The following is a 21,393-nucleotide window of genomic DNA, read 5'->3' on the forward strand; positions in this document are numbered from 1 at the left end:
ATTTGGAGCACCTCAGGGATCAATTTAAGGCCCTTAGTTATTAATCCTTATTTACATGTTATACTTAATGTATGCACACTTTTACACGTTTGTATTTATCTCCTAATTATTCTCTTAATTAAACGGACAAAGCATCACATTTGAGAAACAGCTAATTATCAGGATTTGGTTGGAGGGATAGCAGACAAACAATTTGCTTTTTTTGAAAGTTGTACGATTCTTCTGTCAACATTTAGGCAATGTGTACATTTTTGGACATTGTGTGTTGTTTTTGCCCTTTTAAAACGTTCCAACAACATAATAACAATAGAGAGTGAAACCTTTATACCTTCTATGTGACCACACAAATGGTGGAAGGATCGATATTTCCTGATATAAAAAGGCACCGAGCGTGACGGTGCGATCTGGAGAATTTGTATTCTGATCGGTTGCGGTTTGGAAAAGGCCACTTCTTTTCTCAAGAGCCTTCTATGCAATTATTGGACCACAGGGGAGCAAAATTATTCCTTTTCAAAGGGGATGAGGCGGGGAATGACTAGTCAAGATTAGATACAATTACCAGACTACCTTCTCATGAGTCTCACAGATACAGTATCACACAAAGCAGTAAAAAAAGATCACAGCCTTATTTCAGTGTGTACAATGTCAAGCAAAAGACAAAACATCTTCATCCAACAATGTTTCATATATATATATATATATATATTATATATATATATATATATATATATATATATATATATATCTTGCCATTTTCAGGACTCTGTAGGCAACTATACATTTTTGAAAAATGTCAATTAAGCATCACTTTGAAGACCTATTTTTCTTTTTCAGTGTGACTGCAAAGTACATGTCACCGTGTGCTCCTGGAGCAACAGCTGGTATCGTGTCCCACACATTCTGCGACGTCTGTCAGCCGCGTCATCAGGACAGAACGAGATGTAAGTGTGGATGAGTCATGTGTGGTACACGCCTGTTCGGCGGCGAAAATACAGACGAGAATCTTGTAATTCCAACATTGATTGTTTTGCCGTGGTACCAGAAGGTAATATTTATTGGTGGCTACTATTTATTTGCCTTTGCTGCTGCACTTTGACTCAGTGTCCCTTGGTGGTGTTTCAACGCAGCACGCGGCACCATGAAGCTCACATTTTGATGTCAGTCTATTTATACAAAACTCTGCAGAAAACAATTCCGTCGCAAACTTTTCTCCTGAGAAAATGTGCTGCTCGTCTGTCTTTGTAGGAAAAAAGCAGTGTTGAGAAGGAACTTACTCATAAAAAAATTGTTGAAGACATCTAAAGAAACGAATGTTGAAATTAGTGGATTAAAGATCCTAAATAATATATTTAACATGATTTAACACGAGCAATCATCATAAATGGAAAGAGTTACTTTTTTATCTAAATCCAAAGAATGCGGTGGGTGAATTGAATGTGTGCATAAATAATCTGTAAATGGATTGTCCTTCAATGTGAAAAACCAGAGAGCAGCCGAATCTTCATAGTGAGGCTCTAGAGGTGAAAAAACAGCAAAATAACAACATGGCTAAAAAAAACAGACAACTCGGGGCGTGCTGGGAACAGTGTTAAAAGCCGTGTGAGTGTCTGGGATGATTTAGAATACATTATATAAAACGACGCGGACAAAATTACCGTTGGGACCACTTAACAGAAGCTTAAAGTGCAGCTTCCTTGGGGCATTTCTTTATACAAAAAGGCTTTCAGGCTGCTTTGGCTTGAAACCATTTATAACAACATATCATAGCTATTTGCATCATAGTGCTCAAGCCAATGCACATTAAGTACATTAAGGCACATAGAAATGTCGAATAAATACATATATATATATATTCCAAGAATACGCTTTTTTGTTATGAGTGGCTTACTTAAATACGAAGACGGGCTTACCACTCAGTCTCAGATAGAGTTCAAATTCAGGGACGAGCTGTCAGATTTCTGTGATAATTGCAAGACAATTTGCAGAAAAAGAGAAGAACTCTTTTCAGACCTATTTTTTAATGCAGCACACTGAATATTTTGAAATAAAAAACAATAAAACAACAAAGAACCGTTTTTGTGCAACCAAAGTACATCAGTTTGGAATTATCAGGGAAGTAAGGTTATCGAATAGAGCGCACTCCTCCTACAATTGAGAATACTTATCCGCATAACAGCCACATTCTTTAAATAAACAACCCATGCTACAGCCCAAGCTCAACATGAAAGACAGCTTTAGACAATGACAGGTGAAATGCACATGACCAGCTACTAGTGGTGTTCACTGGCTAGAGCACAATGCCTGCTTGGCGTCATTACTAGTGTCGACCTATCAACACAAATCTTTTCTTATCTGCAGTGCGTCATAAGAGCCACGCAGCTGTAGGTTTAGAAGGAATGATGCAGCTACGGGACTATTATTAGGCCCTGGCGGGCTGCAGTCTGTACCCGCGGACAAACCTATCAGCTGGAAGTAAATGGGGCTGGAACCAGTAAAGCCCTCCATAACTCCCAAGAAGGTACAGTTCTTCTTGGGATCTTAATAAGCAAGTCCTTTCTGCTCGGGCAGTTCATGTGATGGAGACAATAATCCAACTCTGCACTTGAATGTGAGATGTAATATTGGCTACATGAAGCCAAACAGCCCCAATTAAAGTTCCATGACGTGACGGTAGATAACAGCTTTCTACATCAACGTCTAAATGAAGGGCATATTCATGTGATTCTTGTCAGTTTGCCCACTGTGGGGCTGACAAGCTGGGAAAAAAGAAGAGCCCTTTTCAGTCAGCGACATGGCCGCATAGGTGCTGTAGACATCAGCTCTCTGGACACAATAACACCGACCATGAATATCCACTGCTGACATGAATAGCACAGTCCACGCAGACACCCGCGTGTCCACAGGACTAAGGAAGCTCGCCAGCAGCTAAATCACCAACCTTGGCGGGAGGACACATACCTCTCATCAAAAGAATCCCAGGACTGTGCGGTTTGGGACTTTGTAAACAAGCGAGGCGTCACGTAGGGTCAAGGGCCCAGCAGGTGGCTTATCTCCCCCCCCTCCATCCCGTCCACAGGTGCCTTTCCCGGATTCGTTTTTCTGCCTCATCGATGGCAGCCATTACTTTTTCTCTCGGTTTGGATTTCTTTTTTGTCTCGTCGTAATTTGAGTGTTTACGCGGCCGCTCGTCGTAACCAGTGTAACCAGTCAGGCTCAACCGAGTAAACGCGAACAAGGCCCCAATAAACTAAGAAATCCCCAAAATATAGAAATGTAGGCTGACTAATTGATTAGTATAGCAATAATTCTGTCCCTAGTTTCATCACCGTAATCTTCATCATGAAAAAAACAAACACAAAAGCCCTTTTTACCTGTATGGATCCAGCGGGATAATAACCTATAATCTATAATGCAAGTAGGGGACTAATGACCAGGTTCAATTCACTACAGTGACCCTGACAGGGTTTAAAAGTTTGGATTACCATTTACCACTATTTTACTCATGAAATGTCAATGGAGCTCAGCGAAACCAATTTCACAGGTAAGAGAACAAAGACCTCACTTATGAATATATATTCGGTGTGCTTAAGGTGCGGCTTTAGTGAAGCTCAGCCTCAAAGCGTGACGGGATGCGGGGGGGAAGGTGGGTGGGGGTCAAGCAGAGTCGTGTGTCTCCCTAACACATGCAGACTCACGCAAATCCCATCCCAGCTTTCTCCTGGAAACAACCCGCACCGTGGTAACTGGTTATGTGTTTTGCCAGCTGCTGATGGACCAGGACCAGGAATAGAAAGAAGAGCACATTCTTGAACCGCCGAGGAGGGGTGGTGCTACTCACATTGAATTTGATGATGTCGTATATCAAATAGCGGGGGACGGGCTGACCATTCACCTTGTCGACGATCATCTCCTGCAGAGATAAAAGACGAGAGACGCACATTGAGGTTACTGAGAGGAGTATGCACGATTGGGTGGAGAAAATGTGTAGAACGATGCAGAAAAGAAGTTAGTTCTGGAGGAGCAAAGCGGCACCGCAAGCGCTCTCCAGAGGATGCATGTTCAGAGAGGGAGATGCCTGCAGCGGTGAGGCGGATTGCATGGAATTGGGGAGGTGGGGGCACGTGTGCATTGGGCGCTGGTAAAGAAGGACATGAAGCAGAAATAGCATCGCACATGTATTATGCAAGACTCTCAGGTTGAATGTCGGGTCCAGCGGAGGGACGGGCACAACGGACACATGGGACATTTTCAAAGAACTGTTACACAACCAGGTGATGTTGTGACAGCAGAGGTGCAGACGTCACCGCCGTGAAAGTGAAAGCAGGGTCTCTGGTGAAGACAACAGGCTCATGGTTTGATACAACTACAAGAAATTGGGATTGAAAAGAATATACAAAAATAAAGATACATTTAGACACGTTTGGTAAAAGATGGAAATGTTCTCACGTTATAAATATAACACTCGATCGAGCTGTTTTCATTGAAGTTGGCTACATAAATGAGCACCAGAGACTGCTGTGGTCGAGCAAGACGAGTACACTGATAATGTACACCTCATTTACTGCACAATGTGGCCCTTGCTCTGCATTTCCCTCTATTGGGGCTTGTGTGGACAACACAGGTAAGCTACTGCTGTTTGATCTTCCTTAGACATGTTGATTGCACCCATTTCTTGTCTAAATTAATTAGTGTTTTAATTGTGGATGAAAAATGTTCTTGTAAAATATCAATATAGCAACAGTATTGTCACCAATTTGGCTTCAGACATCATGAAGCCGAAGCATATGTGGAACTACGGGGGGATGAAAGTGGAGCCAGTATGTAGAGTACGCACATTTTAGGCTTTCATGCAGACGTCTGCACACTTGGCAGATGAGAAAGTTTACCACCAGAAAACTCGTGTGCACCATCTCAGTCCTACGGGCGCTGAAGCACCAAATAACATAACCATTAACAATCATCAATTACCCAAAACTACAGATGTGCATTCTTACTGGCTATCGGACGAGGAAACAGACCGAGCATTCACTGTAAATTCCCCCGAAAACCAGAGCGGAGGAGTGGCGGCGGAGAGGAGTGAAAGGCAGGCATGTGGATGACTGTCAGAGGGGTTGGACAGGAACAATGATGTCATTCCAAGAGGCTGCCATCATCAGGGCATCGGGTGCACTGGACCGATGCACAGACACAGCGCAGCAGATGAATACATTAATGTGACCAAATGACGCCGCCCAGGAAGCCAATCTACACCGCGCGCTGAGCCAATGTTGGAACTCATGTTGATGTAAGGCTCAATTAAGCTGCACAACTAAGCTGCACGTCGGGACAAAGACCGGTACTTTTGGGCCCGGAGATGAAACATGTGAGACAACGCGGCTGCTCTTCTCCACACAGCGTCGTTCAACCAGAAGCCAGAAGCATCAACAGATGAATAGACGGAGTCAAAACAAACCTTGTAGCGATCCAAAACCAGTGTGTGCGCGCCGCTCTTTCAGAGGAACACTAATTTGCTGCAATTAGACGTGCTGCCCAATGGGGCGACTAAAAGCACTGCATCAATCAGCAGCTGTTAAGCCAAGAGGGGGGCACATACCCATCTTACATAAAATTGCTCTACACTGAACAGAAACCAAGCCCGAGGCCAAGGCGACGTATCCGTCATCTCCCCGAACTGGAATCTCAAATGTCAGCTGAGATTTTTCTTGTCCTGTGCCTCCAGTTGGGGAGTGTGATAATAACTCGGGCCCGTGTGTAAACCGCTGCTGCCGGGGAGCCGTATGCGACCTCATTGAAAGCCTGAGCCCAGCATCATAGGTGTGGAGCAGTCAGCGACCCCCGTTCTCACCCGGTGGGGAGAGTCACACAGCGTGGAGGAGCGCGGCAACAACCGGCGGAAAAACCTTAGAAGAACGCAAGATTTCAGGCTCTGAATGCAATTCTCTTTCACCTGTGGTTTGGCAGTTGATGTCAATTATGTGGGAGGCTGAGCGGCGGGCCGGGGGTTGGGGGGGGGGGCGTGACAGCGGTGGAGCTGGAGGGGACATGCCTTCTCAGTCGAGGGAGTCAGCTACGGGATTTTATGGAGGCAAGGAGAGAAGCAAACAGAAAGCAACAGGAGTGTTAGGAAGGAAAAAACAACTCACCCCGTCCAGTAGAGTATTAGCTAAGTGGACCCGCGGTTCCTTCCGGAAAGGAAACTCGAGGTTCGCTATGTGGAAGATGGTGTTGTCTCGGTCGACCATGAACACTTCATTTTTCCCGTTGATCAACATCATGTACCTGCGGGAGAAGATGAAACCAGGATGACACGAGGTTGCACGCTGCGTATTCACTGCGAGCTGATTGCGTCTTCAGAGGCGCCGCTATTTACACACACACGCATGATCATTTGTTCCCTTATTGGTCTTATTTACCCAAGGACACAAATATGTTTTTCATTCGAGTCAGCCTATTGGATTAGTTTACATCATCTACTATTACGACCCTTGGGTTTTTCTGCTTAAAGTGCATTCCTGCAGAGCTGACAATAATTATCTTTAATAAGTTCATCTGGAGGTCCTAATATAGTAATCACAATTAAGAGCTGAATTGCTGTGAGCAAAGAGAAGAAAAAAAACACTCAGCAAATACACAAACAACAGCAGCATATAGCTGCAATGTGCAAATTAGTTGTGCCACATTTAAATAATAACAAAAGCCAAAGCTGTTAGGGCTTTTACCACGTCTGAGAAGATGACAGAGATAACCAAACAGACATCTTATTACCGGAGCAAACACTTCTCCTTCCATCCAGCCGCGCTCTGTGGGAACCCTCGTTGCAAACACTGAGCATTGCGTTCTTGTTTCTACAATGTGACTGCGTGGTAAAAGAAATACACATAAATGTCAACTTGAACCTCTCATAATGGCATCAGTAGCATTTGAGGAAAAGTGAGAAGTGAAAGTGAGAAAAAAAAAAAAACTCCTACAATTTCCACAGAATTATACTCCAAAACGCTTCACAGTTATCGATACTCAAATCAGTATTCAAATGCAGTGCTTTGCTTTGATTATACAGAATGCATATCCCCCCAAAAGAGCCCATCGACATGAATTATGAATAGTTATAGTATAATAAGTAATAATAGGTGCAGCGGTAAAGCATAAAATATTAACAAATAACGTTGACAAAAGTAAGAAATAGACTACATTGCACCGCGACGGTCTCACTGCTATTTTTGGACAGCTTATCCTGGATTTTCCAATGCTTTGGGTTCATTAAAATCCACTAAAACCAAGGACGGCTGGAAAATGACTTTTTCACCCACGAGTAGACTCAATTTGAAGAATCCAAAACCCGGGAGCAGCAACTGTTGGATTGGAAGGAATCGCTGCATGGGGTCGTGATACGAGCACATTATTCATTTGTCTCCACTTTTCCTCTTCATCAAGTATGAAGCGGACGAACACTTTAACTTTGAGACTTTCCTCTTCCCCCTAAATAACGCAAAGGCACGCTGTTACTAGATATTATCTCTGGAAGTCTGCCAGCAGCACTAATTCCATCTGTATGAATATATTATGACGACCACATCTGGACCAAATGCTCGTAAAGATCCAATTAGAGTAAAGAACTCAATTGCAATTTCAAGGAATCGCCTTTCTCTGCATGCAGAATTTGTGTTAGCGAACACAAATGCGACAGTCCAGGAAGGCATGAAAGAAGGCAAAGTGTGTACACCAAGTGGACGTTGTGCGATCAATAGAGTGGGATGATCGCTGCGCTGGCAGACATGATGGGCAGTTTTAAATGTGAGCCAGAACACTGACAAAAATCCATAATCCTCCCGACTGTTTGTTCCTTAAGAAAAGGAGCTCATAAGACGGGCCACACCTCCTAAACACGAGCGCCACCGTTGGCTTTGTCTCTGCAGAACACAGACAGCTGAAGGCCAATAAACACTGCAGGTTCATTTCACAATTTTAAACCACATCGTGTATTTAAATATTAAAAAGGTGCGACAGCCTATTTTAATTCAAGACTCAGAAGCCGGTGGGCGTTCAGGGAAGGTTCAGCGTTATGCAAACCTCTTCTTCACAAGCCGAAGCAACCAGCCTGGAGACAAGAGATGAAAAGCCAACCGCTTAAGATCGACCATGTAAGAGCGCTGGTGTGCACAGTCTGCCCTGCCGTGTGAGGCGATGTTCAATGAGGTAAGCAGTGCACAAACACTTCGCCTGAAGGCAGGAAAGGATTGGCCTTTCTCTTGAGAAACGACATGAACATATTTGTGGATTCGCTTAATTGCAGCCAATGCTTTTTGTTAAATGACCATTTGATTGGTCGACAGATGTTTTTCAGCATCAAGTCTACTGCATCATTTGGCTCTCTGGGGTTGGGGTGGGCTTATCGGGCGAGGCGTGCTACTGTGGGCGCAGGAATATTCTAAATGACGCTATAGAAGAAAAAAAATGTATTAGCAATCTGTTGCTTTATCACACACACCTCTTATGAACCCAATTACACTTACAGGCTGCCTGTTGCTCTTTAACACAAAATACCAAGTGGTAATAAGCAGGAGGAACTAATGTCCTAATGTGCAACTGCAGTCCCACATCGTGTTTCCAAAGGTTAAATAGAACAATACCTGCGAACTGAAAATGGAGGGTAATTATCTTGTAACTGACATATAAAAAGGGAATTTATGGCATAGAAATTAGCAGAAAGCTTTGATGGAGCAGGAACTCTGATATTAACACAAGCTGGAGGGAGGCACACCTTTGGGGGGAACAAAGTCTGATGACAGACTTGGGATTAATGACTTCCCCCACTGACAGAGCTGTGCATTCTCATACCTGCTGTGACTCTCAATCATAATCACAAAGGGATTAGATGGAAATAAATACGCAATCATACCAGCTGGCTCAAAGTGGGAAAAGCTGCCAATAACTGTTCTGTGTGTAGAATAATATACAAGCCGACAAGAGTACATTATAAAAAGGTTTGCTAGGGTAAATTACATTTTTAAATTTTAATATTAGTCTGCAATTTGGGTTCTTGCATGAGATGTTTCAAAAGACTTCACAGAATTACAGCGTGTTTTTTGTACAGTAGACAATGGACAGCATTTCGAAGCCAAACAACAGACGGTACATTCTCTCTCGGGCATTTCTTTATCACTACGTCCATTATACCACCGTATTTCGCAAGAACACCAAGCGAACTCAACGGCACAATTGTTCCAAACAGCAGTGAATGTTGTCCTCGTGCAGGTGAGGAGGGGATGAGAGGAGAAGAAAACCATCTGCTTTAGAAATAGCTCGCCTTTGATTAAATGCTCTGCTCTGTGCACCTTTGAGAACAAACGCGTAGGTAGATACCGTTCCCTTTAAAGTATCATTTCAATAAGGGGTTTTGTTGGGGAGAGGTGGGGGTGAGAGGGGGGGGGGGGGATAGTGGGATGAAAGGCTAGACATATAACCTAATTATTTCCATTACACTCGAATGATCCTGGAGCAGAGCCGCCAATGAAAGTGTTATCAAAACCCTCAACACATTGTTCAGATAAAAGCGATCAGGGAGGTGACTTTGAGACCCCCCCACCCCCCCACCCCACACACACACACACACACACACACACACACACACTTCGCCCCAGCCATGACAGGAAGGAGCAGCAGAACACAAGCCTTGAGATAAAAATGAGGGTTGTCCAAAGGTCGAGTGCAAACTCCGAAGGGAAACTGAAAAAATGTGGGCGGAGAAGTGAAGACGGGTGAGCGGGCTCGATACAAGCTGCACTTACTTCTCCGCGGTGGGAGTGGACACAATGAAAGTATTAAAACACATAAAAGCAGTAAAGCAAGAGAACAGGAAACGTCTGCACGGTGCAGCTTATGGACATTACCACAGCCAAGACGGTCCTGCTGGGTTGAGGGGATGATGTATTTTATGCGGAGGAGATCAAAGAGTGTGTCGCAGCAGAGAGCATCTGTTGTCCAGGGAGGAGGCAACAGGTCTGAGCTCAAGTGGTTTCCCCCCCCCCCGCCTTCCTCCTCCCCCTCCTCCCCCACCTGCTGTCTAATTGGCAAGTTAGCCGCGGCTGACAGCGTGGAGTGTGTTCAGAGGGGAGCACAGGGTGTCCATTAGTGATGCGTCAAACCCAGTGGTCTTCCTCCTCCTCTTCGTCGCGTCTCTCAGAAACACACTGAGTTTCCTTTTTCAGTGAGACAACGAGGAAAATATTCAATGTGACGTGCTCCTTCATTCCCCTCCAGGGGCTGCTCTCTTCATCCCACCTCTGATGAGTGCTCTGAGCCTCAGATTTCAACCTCATGCCGCCCCCCCCCCGTCCCTCCCGAGCACTCTATCCCTAATGAGGCCATTGTGTCGGCTGCGTCGGTCTCCTCCTGCGGCACGACCGACGGCAGCTGAGCTCCGGGGGAGACCGGAGATCAGGTCCGCCGGCGTTGCACATCGTTAGTGGCGCGTGGATTGGGGAGGGCCGCTGCGTTGCACCCGGAGACGCCAGGTCTGTTTCCTCATTGGGAGAACAAAAAGATCCACCGTCCGTGTTGTGCAATGCGTGGATGCGTGGATACAGATGCCGTATTTTTTACGTTAGCTACATGCAGTTGTTGTTGTCGTCCAGTTTTGTGAATTGCAGCAGCAGAGAAAGAAATGGTCGCGTACCCGCCATCAGGGGTCTCACCCAAATGCATGACTGTTGTCAGGCGTGTCTGGGGGGCCGTCTCCTCCACTGTGGAGGAAACGGCCCGATGTCGCCCATAGAAAAGCTTTGCGAAACAGCTGTGCGCAGAATCAGAGAAAGTAAGTTGAACCTGACATGAACGGGCCAAAACAACCATTTAGTCTCCATCATTGGAGTGTTTCCGCTCTTAACGGTTTCAAAGGTTGAAAAGCGTGAAATTAAAACTTCTTTTTTTAATCCCACGTTTGCACTGATGTTTCGGCAATTGCATTTATGGTTTACTGCCCTATTGCCAACGAGCAACAGCTGCTAACGGCGCTCCGCCAAATAGCATTTCTGAGAGACATATTCAAGGGTAATCAAGCTTTAAAATGGGACAATGAGGATGACGACGTGTGAGACATCCCATAAATGTGCTGTCACCTTTAACTTGTACTGTACTGTACTTTACTTTGCTAGATTGTCTAATGAGGGATGATTATTGAAATAAAATGGCAAAAAGAAGTAATTACATCAATTAAATAAAACAGTAGCCTGTGCCAACAAATGAAATGAAAGACCTGGTGTTTTTTTTGTCTTTTGTATTTCAGGGCCCAGGACACATTGCTGCACCAACAGGCAAACAACAGCTTGTGAATAACTAATGCATAATGAATTGAGTGTGGGATTACTATCCCTTATTGTATGGGCTATTTAGGATTCCTTGTGATGCATACATTATAAATAATAAAAAAGGGATTAAAACTGGTCAAGTTGCAAATGCCAAGATATGTATTAATCAATGAAAAATACAATCGTGTATTTGTCATTTGCGTTTGGTGCTTTTGCGAAAAAACTAAATGACAAAGTAAAATGTTGTGTCTTTGATGGTTTTCACGGAGTTCAGTGGTTGAAATGATGTTTGGAGCCTTGTAGACCAGCTGCTGTGAACCAACAATAAAAAGGGAGCCGTGTCGACAAGCTGAAATTGCTTTCAGCAGCAAAAGGAAACCTGATGAGGAATCTCTCACATCTCTATTTGCTCCCCTTTTCTTGCTCCCGTTTAGTGATGAAGTTTAACAAACGTCCTTGTGCACAATTCTATTTAAAATAGAGTTCTGTTCCCATCACTCATTGTCATTTGGAGCAGCAGTAAGCGGTCTAGTAAGTTGTATTTAGAATATTAAACAGAGAGAAGCAGAGTTTTGGTGCAGTGTGTTGCGCAAGTTGTCCAGTTGGAAGAGTTATGGACTTAATAAACTAAGTAACCAACATAGTTACAGTCGTAATGTGCTGAAAATAAGCAGCCCAATAATCATAAAAGAGCATGAACGCCAAATCAAAAGATCTAATCTAGCACATCAAAGTAAGCATTGGATTATTGATTCCTCGCTTTGAAAAGAGCGACTGATGCAGTGTTTATACGAGGAGGAAGCGGTTGATTAAGGAATCGTGAAAGTCTCTCTCAAGTCAGGCGTCACGCTAATAAAGTCCAAGTTGAGCAGCCGTGTTTGTTTTAAAGTCCCCAGCGCGTAATTGGTCCCGCGGTCCTTTCCTCTCGGGGACTCAAACCAATCGAGCCCTGAAAGAAGGCTCCACAACCCATCCAACTCAGCCTGTTTTTCTCCTCCTGGCAAATCCACTGCTGTGGCCGCCCTTTCCACGGCCCACTAGACGCCACCGTCCTTGGGAGTCTCCAGAGGAGCTGCATAATCTTCGGCTCATGCAAGTGGGTGTGTGAGGGGGGGAGGGTTGTTCTGTATTCTTGTCACCGTATTGCGTGCGACCTCGTGGTCATCAGGGGACGCAGTCGTGCATGTAATCATCCACCGCGGACGGAGCGGAAGTGTCGCAGCTTAACACTTTCAACGTCAGCACATTTCCTCACTTAAGCCTTTTACTGTGCAAAAAAGATACATTTAAAAAATGGTTCTTTATGCAAACTATGCTTTTCTCTATCCTCACCCAAATCACAGCGGGTGAAATGTGTAACACGAGCGAGAGCCTTCTGCGATATGCAAAGCCAAAAATCTTTTCGGGACACCAAGAGAGGAATTTCCCATAAAAAAAAAAGTACATTTCAGTTCTTTAAAACAAGCCCCTGGCAACAAACTGGGACTTCTAATAAGAAATGATCTGCATGGAGAATAACAAATGACACTGCAGCACTACGACCAGTGAATCCCACTGAAAACGTACACACATACGTACATCCCCTCAGACCCCATTAATAGTGTGATGTGACGTCACAAATGTGTCAGAATTCATCATTGTTCCATCATTAGAGGGTTAATGATTAATACAGCAAAAATAAATGGTCATTAAAAGTGTAATCAATTATCTTTTAGAGTGATTGATTGTGTTCACTGAGCACAGATCCCACATCCTTCCTTCCCACTAGTGTTTGTCTTCCATCAGTCGGAGTTACTGAGCAGATCTTATGAAGACCAACAAAGAAGCTGCGATACATTTTCTCACCTCAGTAGAGTAAAGTAATATGAGACTAACTGTGCGTCCTTCACAGCTTTCAGCGGGCGAGTTCCCATAGGCTTCGTCAGACATGCTGTGCAGCCTGCTAACTAAAAAGCAACAGGAGACCGACACCGTAGTGACACAGACGGAGACAAAGGCGATTGAAGCTCCCCGTCTACCAAATCAAACATTATGTCACAAAAAAACAATGACATTTCAAGTGTCTTTTCATGAACTATCTATACATGAGATAGAAAATGTGTTTGTTTAATAGAAAAAGGCTGCCGGGAAATTGATGTGACCCCACTTTCTATGTCGTTATCCTTAATGATGTGATCTCTTGTACATGGTGCACGCATTATTGACTGGCAGGAAGGGCTGCATGTAGGAGGGCAGCACCAACATTATGTACGATAACGACTCCAGCCTTTCAAGGATACAAGAGCACAAGCTGAGGGAGAAATAAAACACACTCACGTCTCCAGTGCAACACAAACTCACACACGCTTAGTTTAAAAAAAACTAAAGTAAAACAAGAAAAAAAAAAAAAGGGAAAACGAGGGAACCACTTTGATAACTTTAAGATTGTAATACATCAACGCTGCAGCAAAACAGCAAAAGAAACTAGATCAGGTGAGGAATACAAATATATTCCTCGGTAAACAACTGCATATCCGGCAGTTATGAGCCCCAAATCATACATTTATCTCTGAGCGATTACCAACAGAACACCCTCAATAATTAGTAGCAGGACACATCCACTGGTAATTCAGGTCTACAGTCAGAACTTTATATTTTACTGCTTGAATGTTCAAAGTTATTCTCAACATAGTTCATTCACCCTGCAGCTGAGGAATGACTCATGCCCCAGCATTATGCATACGGTTTCTCTCCGTTACTCATGACCAAAAGGAATAAGGCGTCACTACTCAGCCAGACTCTTCAAGTAGCTTCAGGCAAACCGCAGAAGAGAGGGGGGGGGGGTGAAGGACAGGAGCGCCATGCAGAAGGGAGAGGGGGCTTAGCATCACACACAGTCCTACAGCGTCTTGGTCGGGGGGGCCGAGTCGGTACCCTGCTGGTCTCAATCTCGATCTTACAGGAAATGAAAGCACCGATATGTAAAATTCTGAAATTGAGTGGAGTCATTAAATATTCACCAGCACGCTGCACGTTTGAGCCAGCGAGGCAGAGAGAATAGTGAAATCCCTTCATGCTCGACGCTGGCTTTGGGCAACAGAGAGAGATTCAACAGACAAAAACAACAAATTCGGAGTTTGCTGCTTTTTGGGGGAATGGGCTCCCTGTCCGCTGATAGGACCTGGTGTGTGTGTGTGTGTGTGTGTGTGTGTGTGTGTGTGTGTGTGTGTGTGTGTGTGTGTGTGTGTGTGTGTGTGTGTGTGTGTGTGTGTGTGTGTGTGTGTGTGTGTGTCTTGGCGCACGCATTGACTCCACCTGACGCGATACAGAGAGCAGAGAGTAAACGGGTGACCGCGTAGAGACAGAAATGACATCCCGCGGTGTGAATGAGATAAAGCTTATTTATTTGGTTTAAATAACAAGGTATAGGCCTGTTTTCGTTTAATGACTTGTGTTGCAATCTGGCGCTTTATAGAAAATACATTTAAACAAAATGGACTTGACCTGACATTGGACACGGCCACCTTGTGCCTCATCAGCGTTTTGTTGAAAATCGACAGCCCACCCTCTTTACAACTTAACGAGCACTCTGACAGGGAGGAGAAGCCAATCAGCCCGGTCGGAGGCACAAAGAGCTTTACCCGTGTTGACACGTGGCGCGGAGGAGACCTTTATTGCACGAAAAAGCCAGAAACAAAAGACCCACCGTGTGCCGTCGGCTTTCCAGCTGACTTTGTATGGATTCTGCTCCAGGAAGCGAAGATTTTGTCTGTCCATGGAGACGGGCTGAGCACCAGGAAAACCAGACCTGCAACCACAATACTTGTTACTATAGGACTTCAGTTGTGGTCTCAGCTCCAGGTTAGGATTGACCAGCACGGGCAGCAGCTACACACTCCCCATAGTTTGGAAATGCATGATGATGAAGTGGAAAAAAACAGACACACGGTCTGTCCCAATGTCTGTACTCGTGTCAACCACTTTGAGAATTCACTGAATACAACTACCTGCAGGTTAGTGCGATGCCTCCTACACATTAACCTGCAACAGTTGTTTTTTTTAATATCACAAAAGACTCTTAAAATATCTTACATAAACTTTCATGTTTCTATACACCCCAGGTAGAGCAACTGTTGCCAAGGCAACAACCAAATGGGTACCATGTTATGAAGCAGCTAGGGCAGGGCACCGGGGGGAGGGGGGCTTGTATTAAATGGAGACCAGGCAGCTTTCGCAGGTATGAGACGCTGAATCTTGATCAGCTGATAATCAAACCGCAGGGGGGTGAAGAATCAAGAGGCTGTGCTATATTTAAATGTCATCTTTCCCCAGTGCTGGCAGAGACTTCACAGTACCTGCTCTGCTCGGGGTTTTGCCACACAACGTGACGTTGGGTGACATGTGGTGCTCAGCGTTGCACTTGTGCTGCCTGTCTGAATGGGTTGAAGACTGAAAAAAATCATATATTTTTTTAAATGATAGAGTTGATTGGGTAAGTCTTAGGATATGGGCCGGTTTGCATCATTGAACCCCGGCCCATCTATGAGCTTTAAGTATAAAATTGGTGTTGTTTAAGGATCCTGGACAACACTGTTAGGAGACTGTGCAACTACACACAACTGACACGGAGAGTAGTTGGACAGGAGGACAGACATGGTCTCATCATGTCTAACATGCTTTCTTTTCGTGGTTCCTAATGGCATTTGTCCATATTGTCGTCCTCCACGGACAGAAGGGAAACGAGACAACGCCGCAAAAAGCTCTTTTCATGCATTTTCCCCAACTGGTTTAATTGAATCATTTATGAATACTGAACATATTTAGCACTCTGAAAGAGCCACGTTGTAAAGCAAGTGCTTTGATGAATAAATGCATACTTCTATTTTCAAACAGGCTCATGATGTTGGTAATTATCCTCTCTGAGGATTTCGCTGAGTTGCTGCTCCAATGTGCCCTCAAATTCTGATCGCGTAACAGTAGTTTGTGGATGCAATCAAGCACATTAAGGAAATTTCAAATATGCATCAACGTTTTTTATCAAGAGGCCGAGTTCTGTATCAAAATTGGGCTATATATTTGTGAGGGAGAATCAAGCAATTCCATGTATCCAATGAGACATTCAGCGCCTTGATAGAGCCTCAATGGATTGTTCCTCAGCGGACTATTAGTGGCCACACAACAGTGCACCCACGTAATGCAGTAGGGGTAAACAGTGCCACAGAAGAGGGTTAAGAGAGGTTCTTACCTCTCCCACTCTGCCATCCTCTGACACATTTTTTGGATTTCTCCTAGTTTGGGTTGTGTGGTGACCTGTGAGACGCCTTTCACCGTGATGCCCTCCAGGAATACTGCATCCTGACGGGTAAAAAGAAGAAAAACAGAAGGTTAGACTTGGATTCAATGTGACGAGACACTCGTATCTTCCCACACAGAGAAGAAAGACATTCCTCACAATCCCCTTCTTTGCTTTATGAATCCCGGTGTGCAGAGACAGCAAGTCAAATACTACACATCCTTGACCTCTAAGCTTTTTAGAACCTTCTCATTTTATGAATCTGTCTCATAAACGCTGCTTCACCTCCTGGAAACTAGACTGCCTTCACTCTCTTCACTCTCCTCACCCCCTCGTTACCTTTGGCCCTACACTCTCCTGTTTATGCATACATCATCTCCAATCTACACCCACGACATCTGTAGAACTCCTCTACTAAAAATCATTCTTGCTCCTTTACCTCACTTCCTAATCTCACCCAAGTCCCCTTTGACACGACCTTTCACCCCTAAAGCTGACTTGATGAGACTTGCTAATGGGTAGAATAAGATAATATTGGCCAATTAGAACACAAACAGATGTGCCAATACTGCTGCATATATTTTTAATATGATGGCCCCATTGTGGTCATATAAATCTTATCCTCCACCTTCTTTTTTAGAAGTAGGTTTAAGTTTTGTCAGTTTTGTGAAAACGCTGTAAGATATTACACAAAACTAACTCTAAAAAGCGCCACGGAAAGTCAACTTCAGAGAGCCTTAGTAACGATGGGGCTGAAATCCTCATAACGATTTTAAAATCTCCATGGAAGTCTTACCAGTTTTAGCTTCTCTTTCTTTCGTTTGCCGGCCACTGACCCGGAGGAGCTGGGGCCCGACTCCTGGCCAACGGAGTTGCCGTCGTCGTCCACTTCCCCGCCATCGTCGTCGTCATCGAAGCACCACTCGGGGAGCTCGGGAGCGGGGGGCGGGTCCTCCCCCTCGCCGTAGCGACGGAAAAGCTCTTTGAGGTACTCGCCCTTGTAGATCCCCGGGGCCCGGGCCTGGGTGAAGGCAGCCACAGCTGCTTCGATGCTGATAAGAGGTAGAAAACGCAAACAGGATATTGATTTAAAAGCTGTACACTTTAATGTATCTGTAGTTTGTAAGAGATTTTATATATATATATATATATATATATGTATATATATATATATATAAAATGTTCCGTTTTTTACCAAATTTCTCATTTGAACGAATCTTGACATAAGCAGAAAGAGCAAATACAGCAACTTTTCTGATTAAAAATTCCTCATTTAAGTCACTTTTCTCAAATTCCAAGCATAAGACAATTTCAAGGTCTGAAATGGGAGAATTTGTCTTGGGGCTTATTTTGAGAAAAATACTGGCAAAGCTGAAAATAGGGTCCAACAAGCCATTTCTGCTTGAGCAATTAATTACATAATCATTTAATTGCTTGATCAATGTAGTTTCTGCTTATCTAAAGCAACTAAATGTTTTCTTTAGGGTTTTGGGTCTGTGAGATGAAAGAGGTCCTATGAGGCTTTCCCTTGGGCCAGAGGTAATAATGACGTCATTCTTCATTCTTTTCTATGTCAAAAATAATCTCTAGCAGCACGACTTAATGTTCAGGGCAGTTTTTTCCCCACGACTAGCCATATCCTAAAACACGCCATGCACCAGGGTGGATCTTTTCATAGTGAAATGATGTTGCAACAGATACACCGGACGAGGACCGTAAACGCTCCCTGAATATTCATTACACAGCAGGCGGGGAGCCGGGGAGGGTTTTATTCAGCCCATATGTCGACAGGATTCAGCCTCCTCAGACTGCTGCTCCACCCCTGACTAAAGACACTTCCCCACCCTCCCCTCATCAGCTGCTGTCAATTATTTAACCTCGCGGCCACCGCCAGCCAGACACTTTCTTTGTGAAGCATGTGTTGATTTGAACTGACAGTGCAGCTTCTCATGCCGTCACACATGAAGAAACTACAGGGAGGAAGACGGAATTATGAGCTAAAACAAGGGCCTGATAGTGAAAATGCAAGCTAGAAGCTAGCGTGTGTGGGGGGGGGGGGGGTGGGGGGTGATTAAGAAACGGGTCATCTCTTACCTCCAGTCCATCTTCTCCACCAGGTAAGCACACATCAGAAAGCCCGTCCGGTTGAAGCCGTGCGTGCAATGAACTCCTTCAAGGACAAAAAAAAGGAAACACTTCTTATTTGGAACAAAATTGTTCCCAAAGCTGAGAGCAACAAACTACATTTGGGTGAAGAAATTCTGCCTCCAGGTGAAAAGAGATTTTTGTTCAGCTCGAAAATAAAAGAATCAGTTGCATAGTTACCCCCTCACAAACAAGCATGTGTGCACGGCCGGGTACTAACAACACAAAATAAAACCCTGCGTCTCATGTTTGCTGGAGGACGGGGATCACATTTTCCAGCCCAAATGTCTAGTTTCCGTGCATGCTTATGCACCCTTTGACTCTGGTTAAACGCATATGTGTGAAGACAGTTAAGTTACGTGCATCACATAAATTGATTTCCTGATACCTATAAAACACTTATGAGTTATGTATATGCATCCCTCACTGCAGTGCTTCCATGGAGTTAAAAAACCTGCCCATGTAGAGACATCTACGTAACTCTTCCTTTTGAACGGATTGTACTTAGTCAACGCTTAGACTCAGTGCCTACTGATGTTCTTTCACCTTAAAATCACCTACACAGTGTTCGCAGGGCGAAGGGGTGAAACTCCCACACTGAATAGATGGAGCGACTCGGTGACCATCAGCACAGAGTCGCACAGTGTGATTGTAGGAAAATACGGCACTTGTCAAATTGCAACGCGAAGTAAGGCTGCTCCCTGCTGGACACGTGAATCAATGGAACTAACAGCAGTTCAGTATTATATTACAATCGCAGGAATAATGCCTAAAAATAGGCCTTTCTTCTGTTTTAGTTGACCTCAATTAATTTAACAAATAAGCTTTCAAAGCTTTAAAAAGAAAAAACTTCTAAAATGTTATTTCCAAGGCCAAGTTTGAAACAATATCTCTGAACATTAGAATAACATATTGTCCAGCGTCCACTCAGATTCATCTATAATATCTTTGCAAATGTATTTAGACTGTAGGAATTTAAAAATTGAATTTCTGAAATTTCAAAATGGGTGCAATTACACTTTACGCGTAATAAACAGTAGAAAATAAGCCATTAAAAAGGTGGATCAAGGACAATATTGATAAAAGTGTTATTAACTACCTGTTCGGTAATCAGTCATTCAGTAATACACCTGGTTTGGACAGAAGACTCTTTTAAAGAGAAATATAGTTGTCAGAAAGTGTAGGAGAGTACAGAGCTGTCAAAGTAAAACTATTATTAATATAAAATCTAATTAAATTAATTATTAAATATCTTCTCTGTAAACCAGGTGCAGAATATGTAATTACACTTTAGTCTGTTTGTGGAAATGTTTTGGACACACAATTGAAAAAAAACTAAAAACATTCAGAAGTGTTCAGTTGAAAATTCCCAAATTTCAGTCCCATTGAAATAATCTTTACGAATTAAAAACACTGAGACAATACTGATGTTCACTATTTGACCCTGTTAGGAAATCAAAAAATTATCGAGCACTGAACTGTGTATTACTTCATATTTATCATAGTCTACGTCTATAATAAATAGGACGGTTTCCAAAAGGTAAAATGAAGTTGTGCTTTCATTCCTGACATCACGCTAACGTCCTTTATACAAGAAAGAAATTCAACAACCTGATGAGAAGAGTAAATTATCACAGCATGAGGAACTGAACGTTTCCTCTTTTGACGTTTCCTCACCTATCAATTCTTCAGGATTCTTCTCAATGAAGTGTTCACAGAGCCTGATGAACTTTGCAGTCACATCTTTTGAAGGGCATTCCCCGTGGCTAAAATTAACAGAATGACACCAGTTTTATTACATTACCACTAAACTACAACTCACACTGAATTTATGTCATGGCTGGGTTTGGAAAAAATATAATTCTGACAGTGAATTGACTCGTACCCTTTACACGGTAGCTTCACGTATTTTATGCCGTCTTTTTCAATATCATTCCGGTCATAGAAACGTGTGGTATTCGTCAAATCCACCAGCAAACCCATTTTCACCTGAAGAAAAGACAACAACAACAACAAAGGCATGAGGAGATGAGGGGGGTTGTAAATTAAAAATGTCATCCGTCTTCACGGAGTCACTTACTTTTAGACTTTTTAAATAGTTAAACAGCATGCTCGGGTGAAACCTGTTCTCCTCTTGAACTTGATCATCGTATCTGGGACCCAGCATTGTTTTCATTGGCAGGAATTTACCTATGGAGGAAAGACAACACAGGCAATGAGCCGGTAGTCCTCAGCATTGACCTACAACAGCTGTAATGCAACATGTGATAACCAATGCTTTGATTGGGTGTTTCACCCGAAGCTTAACTTCCCAAACCATTGCATCGATAAGATCAGTAGGAGTACACATTTTGTTACACATGTTGTTACACATGGCCCGTGTTTGTTTTGACACGTGATGCTTCGACAGCTAAGCTAGCCGACTTAGCGGATCTTTTCTGATAAACTATTTCTCCTGGAAAAATACACAATGGACGAAGCACAACCTAGAGATTCATGTTTTTGTTCAGAATAGAGTCAGAGTTATCATTGTAAGACCAAACCAGTCATATTTGGAAAGGGGATGGGCATTCGTGGATCGTCAGCCACTCGTTTCATGTTAGCGAAACAAAGCGCGCCGGAAAATCGGCTCAAACCAAACTCCATTTAAAGAATGCGGCTAACTAAGTTTGT

The 21,393-nt window shown here is 43.6% G+C and overlaps 1 protein-coding gene across 2 annotated transcripts in view; it reads right to left on the bottom strand.

The window, feature by feature from the left end:
* The window catches only part of rngtt (RNA guanylyltransferase and 5'-phosphatase), a 53,264-nt gene that overhangs the window by 31,025 nt on the left and 846 nt on the right, over positions 1-21,393 (bottom strand). For both annotated transcript variants that reach the window (XM_040161491.2, XM_040161490.2), the window contains exons 2-10: positions 20,801-20,910; positions 20,606-20,709; positions 20,398-20,486; positions 18,670-18,745; positions 17,372-17,627; positions 16,528-16,637; positions 14,989-15,090; positions 6,144-6,279; positions 3,839-3,910 (exon numbers count right to left, since the gene is read on the bottom strand). In XM_040161491.2, coding sequence (XP_040017425.1) covers positions 3,839-3,910; positions 6,144-6,279; positions 14,989-15,090; positions 16,528-16,637; positions 17,372-17,627; positions 18,670-18,745; positions 20,398-20,486; positions 20,606-20,709; positions 20,801-20,910 — 1,055 coding nt within the window. The remainder of the gene's footprint in view (positions 1-3,838; positions 3,911-6,143; positions 6,280-14,988; positions 15,091-16,527; positions 16,638-17,371; positions 17,628-18,669; positions 18,746-20,397; positions 20,487-20,605; positions 20,710-20,800; positions 20,911-21,393) is intronic.

The sequence above is a fragment of the Gasterosteus aculeatus genome, chromosome 18 (genome assembly GCF_964276395.1).
Source record: "Gasterosteus aculeatus chromosome 18, fGasAcu3.hap1.1, whole genome shotgun sequence".
NCBI classification, from domain to species: Eukaryota; Metazoa; Chordata; class Actinopteri; order Perciformes; family Gasterosteidae; genus Gasterosteus; species Gasterosteus aculeatus.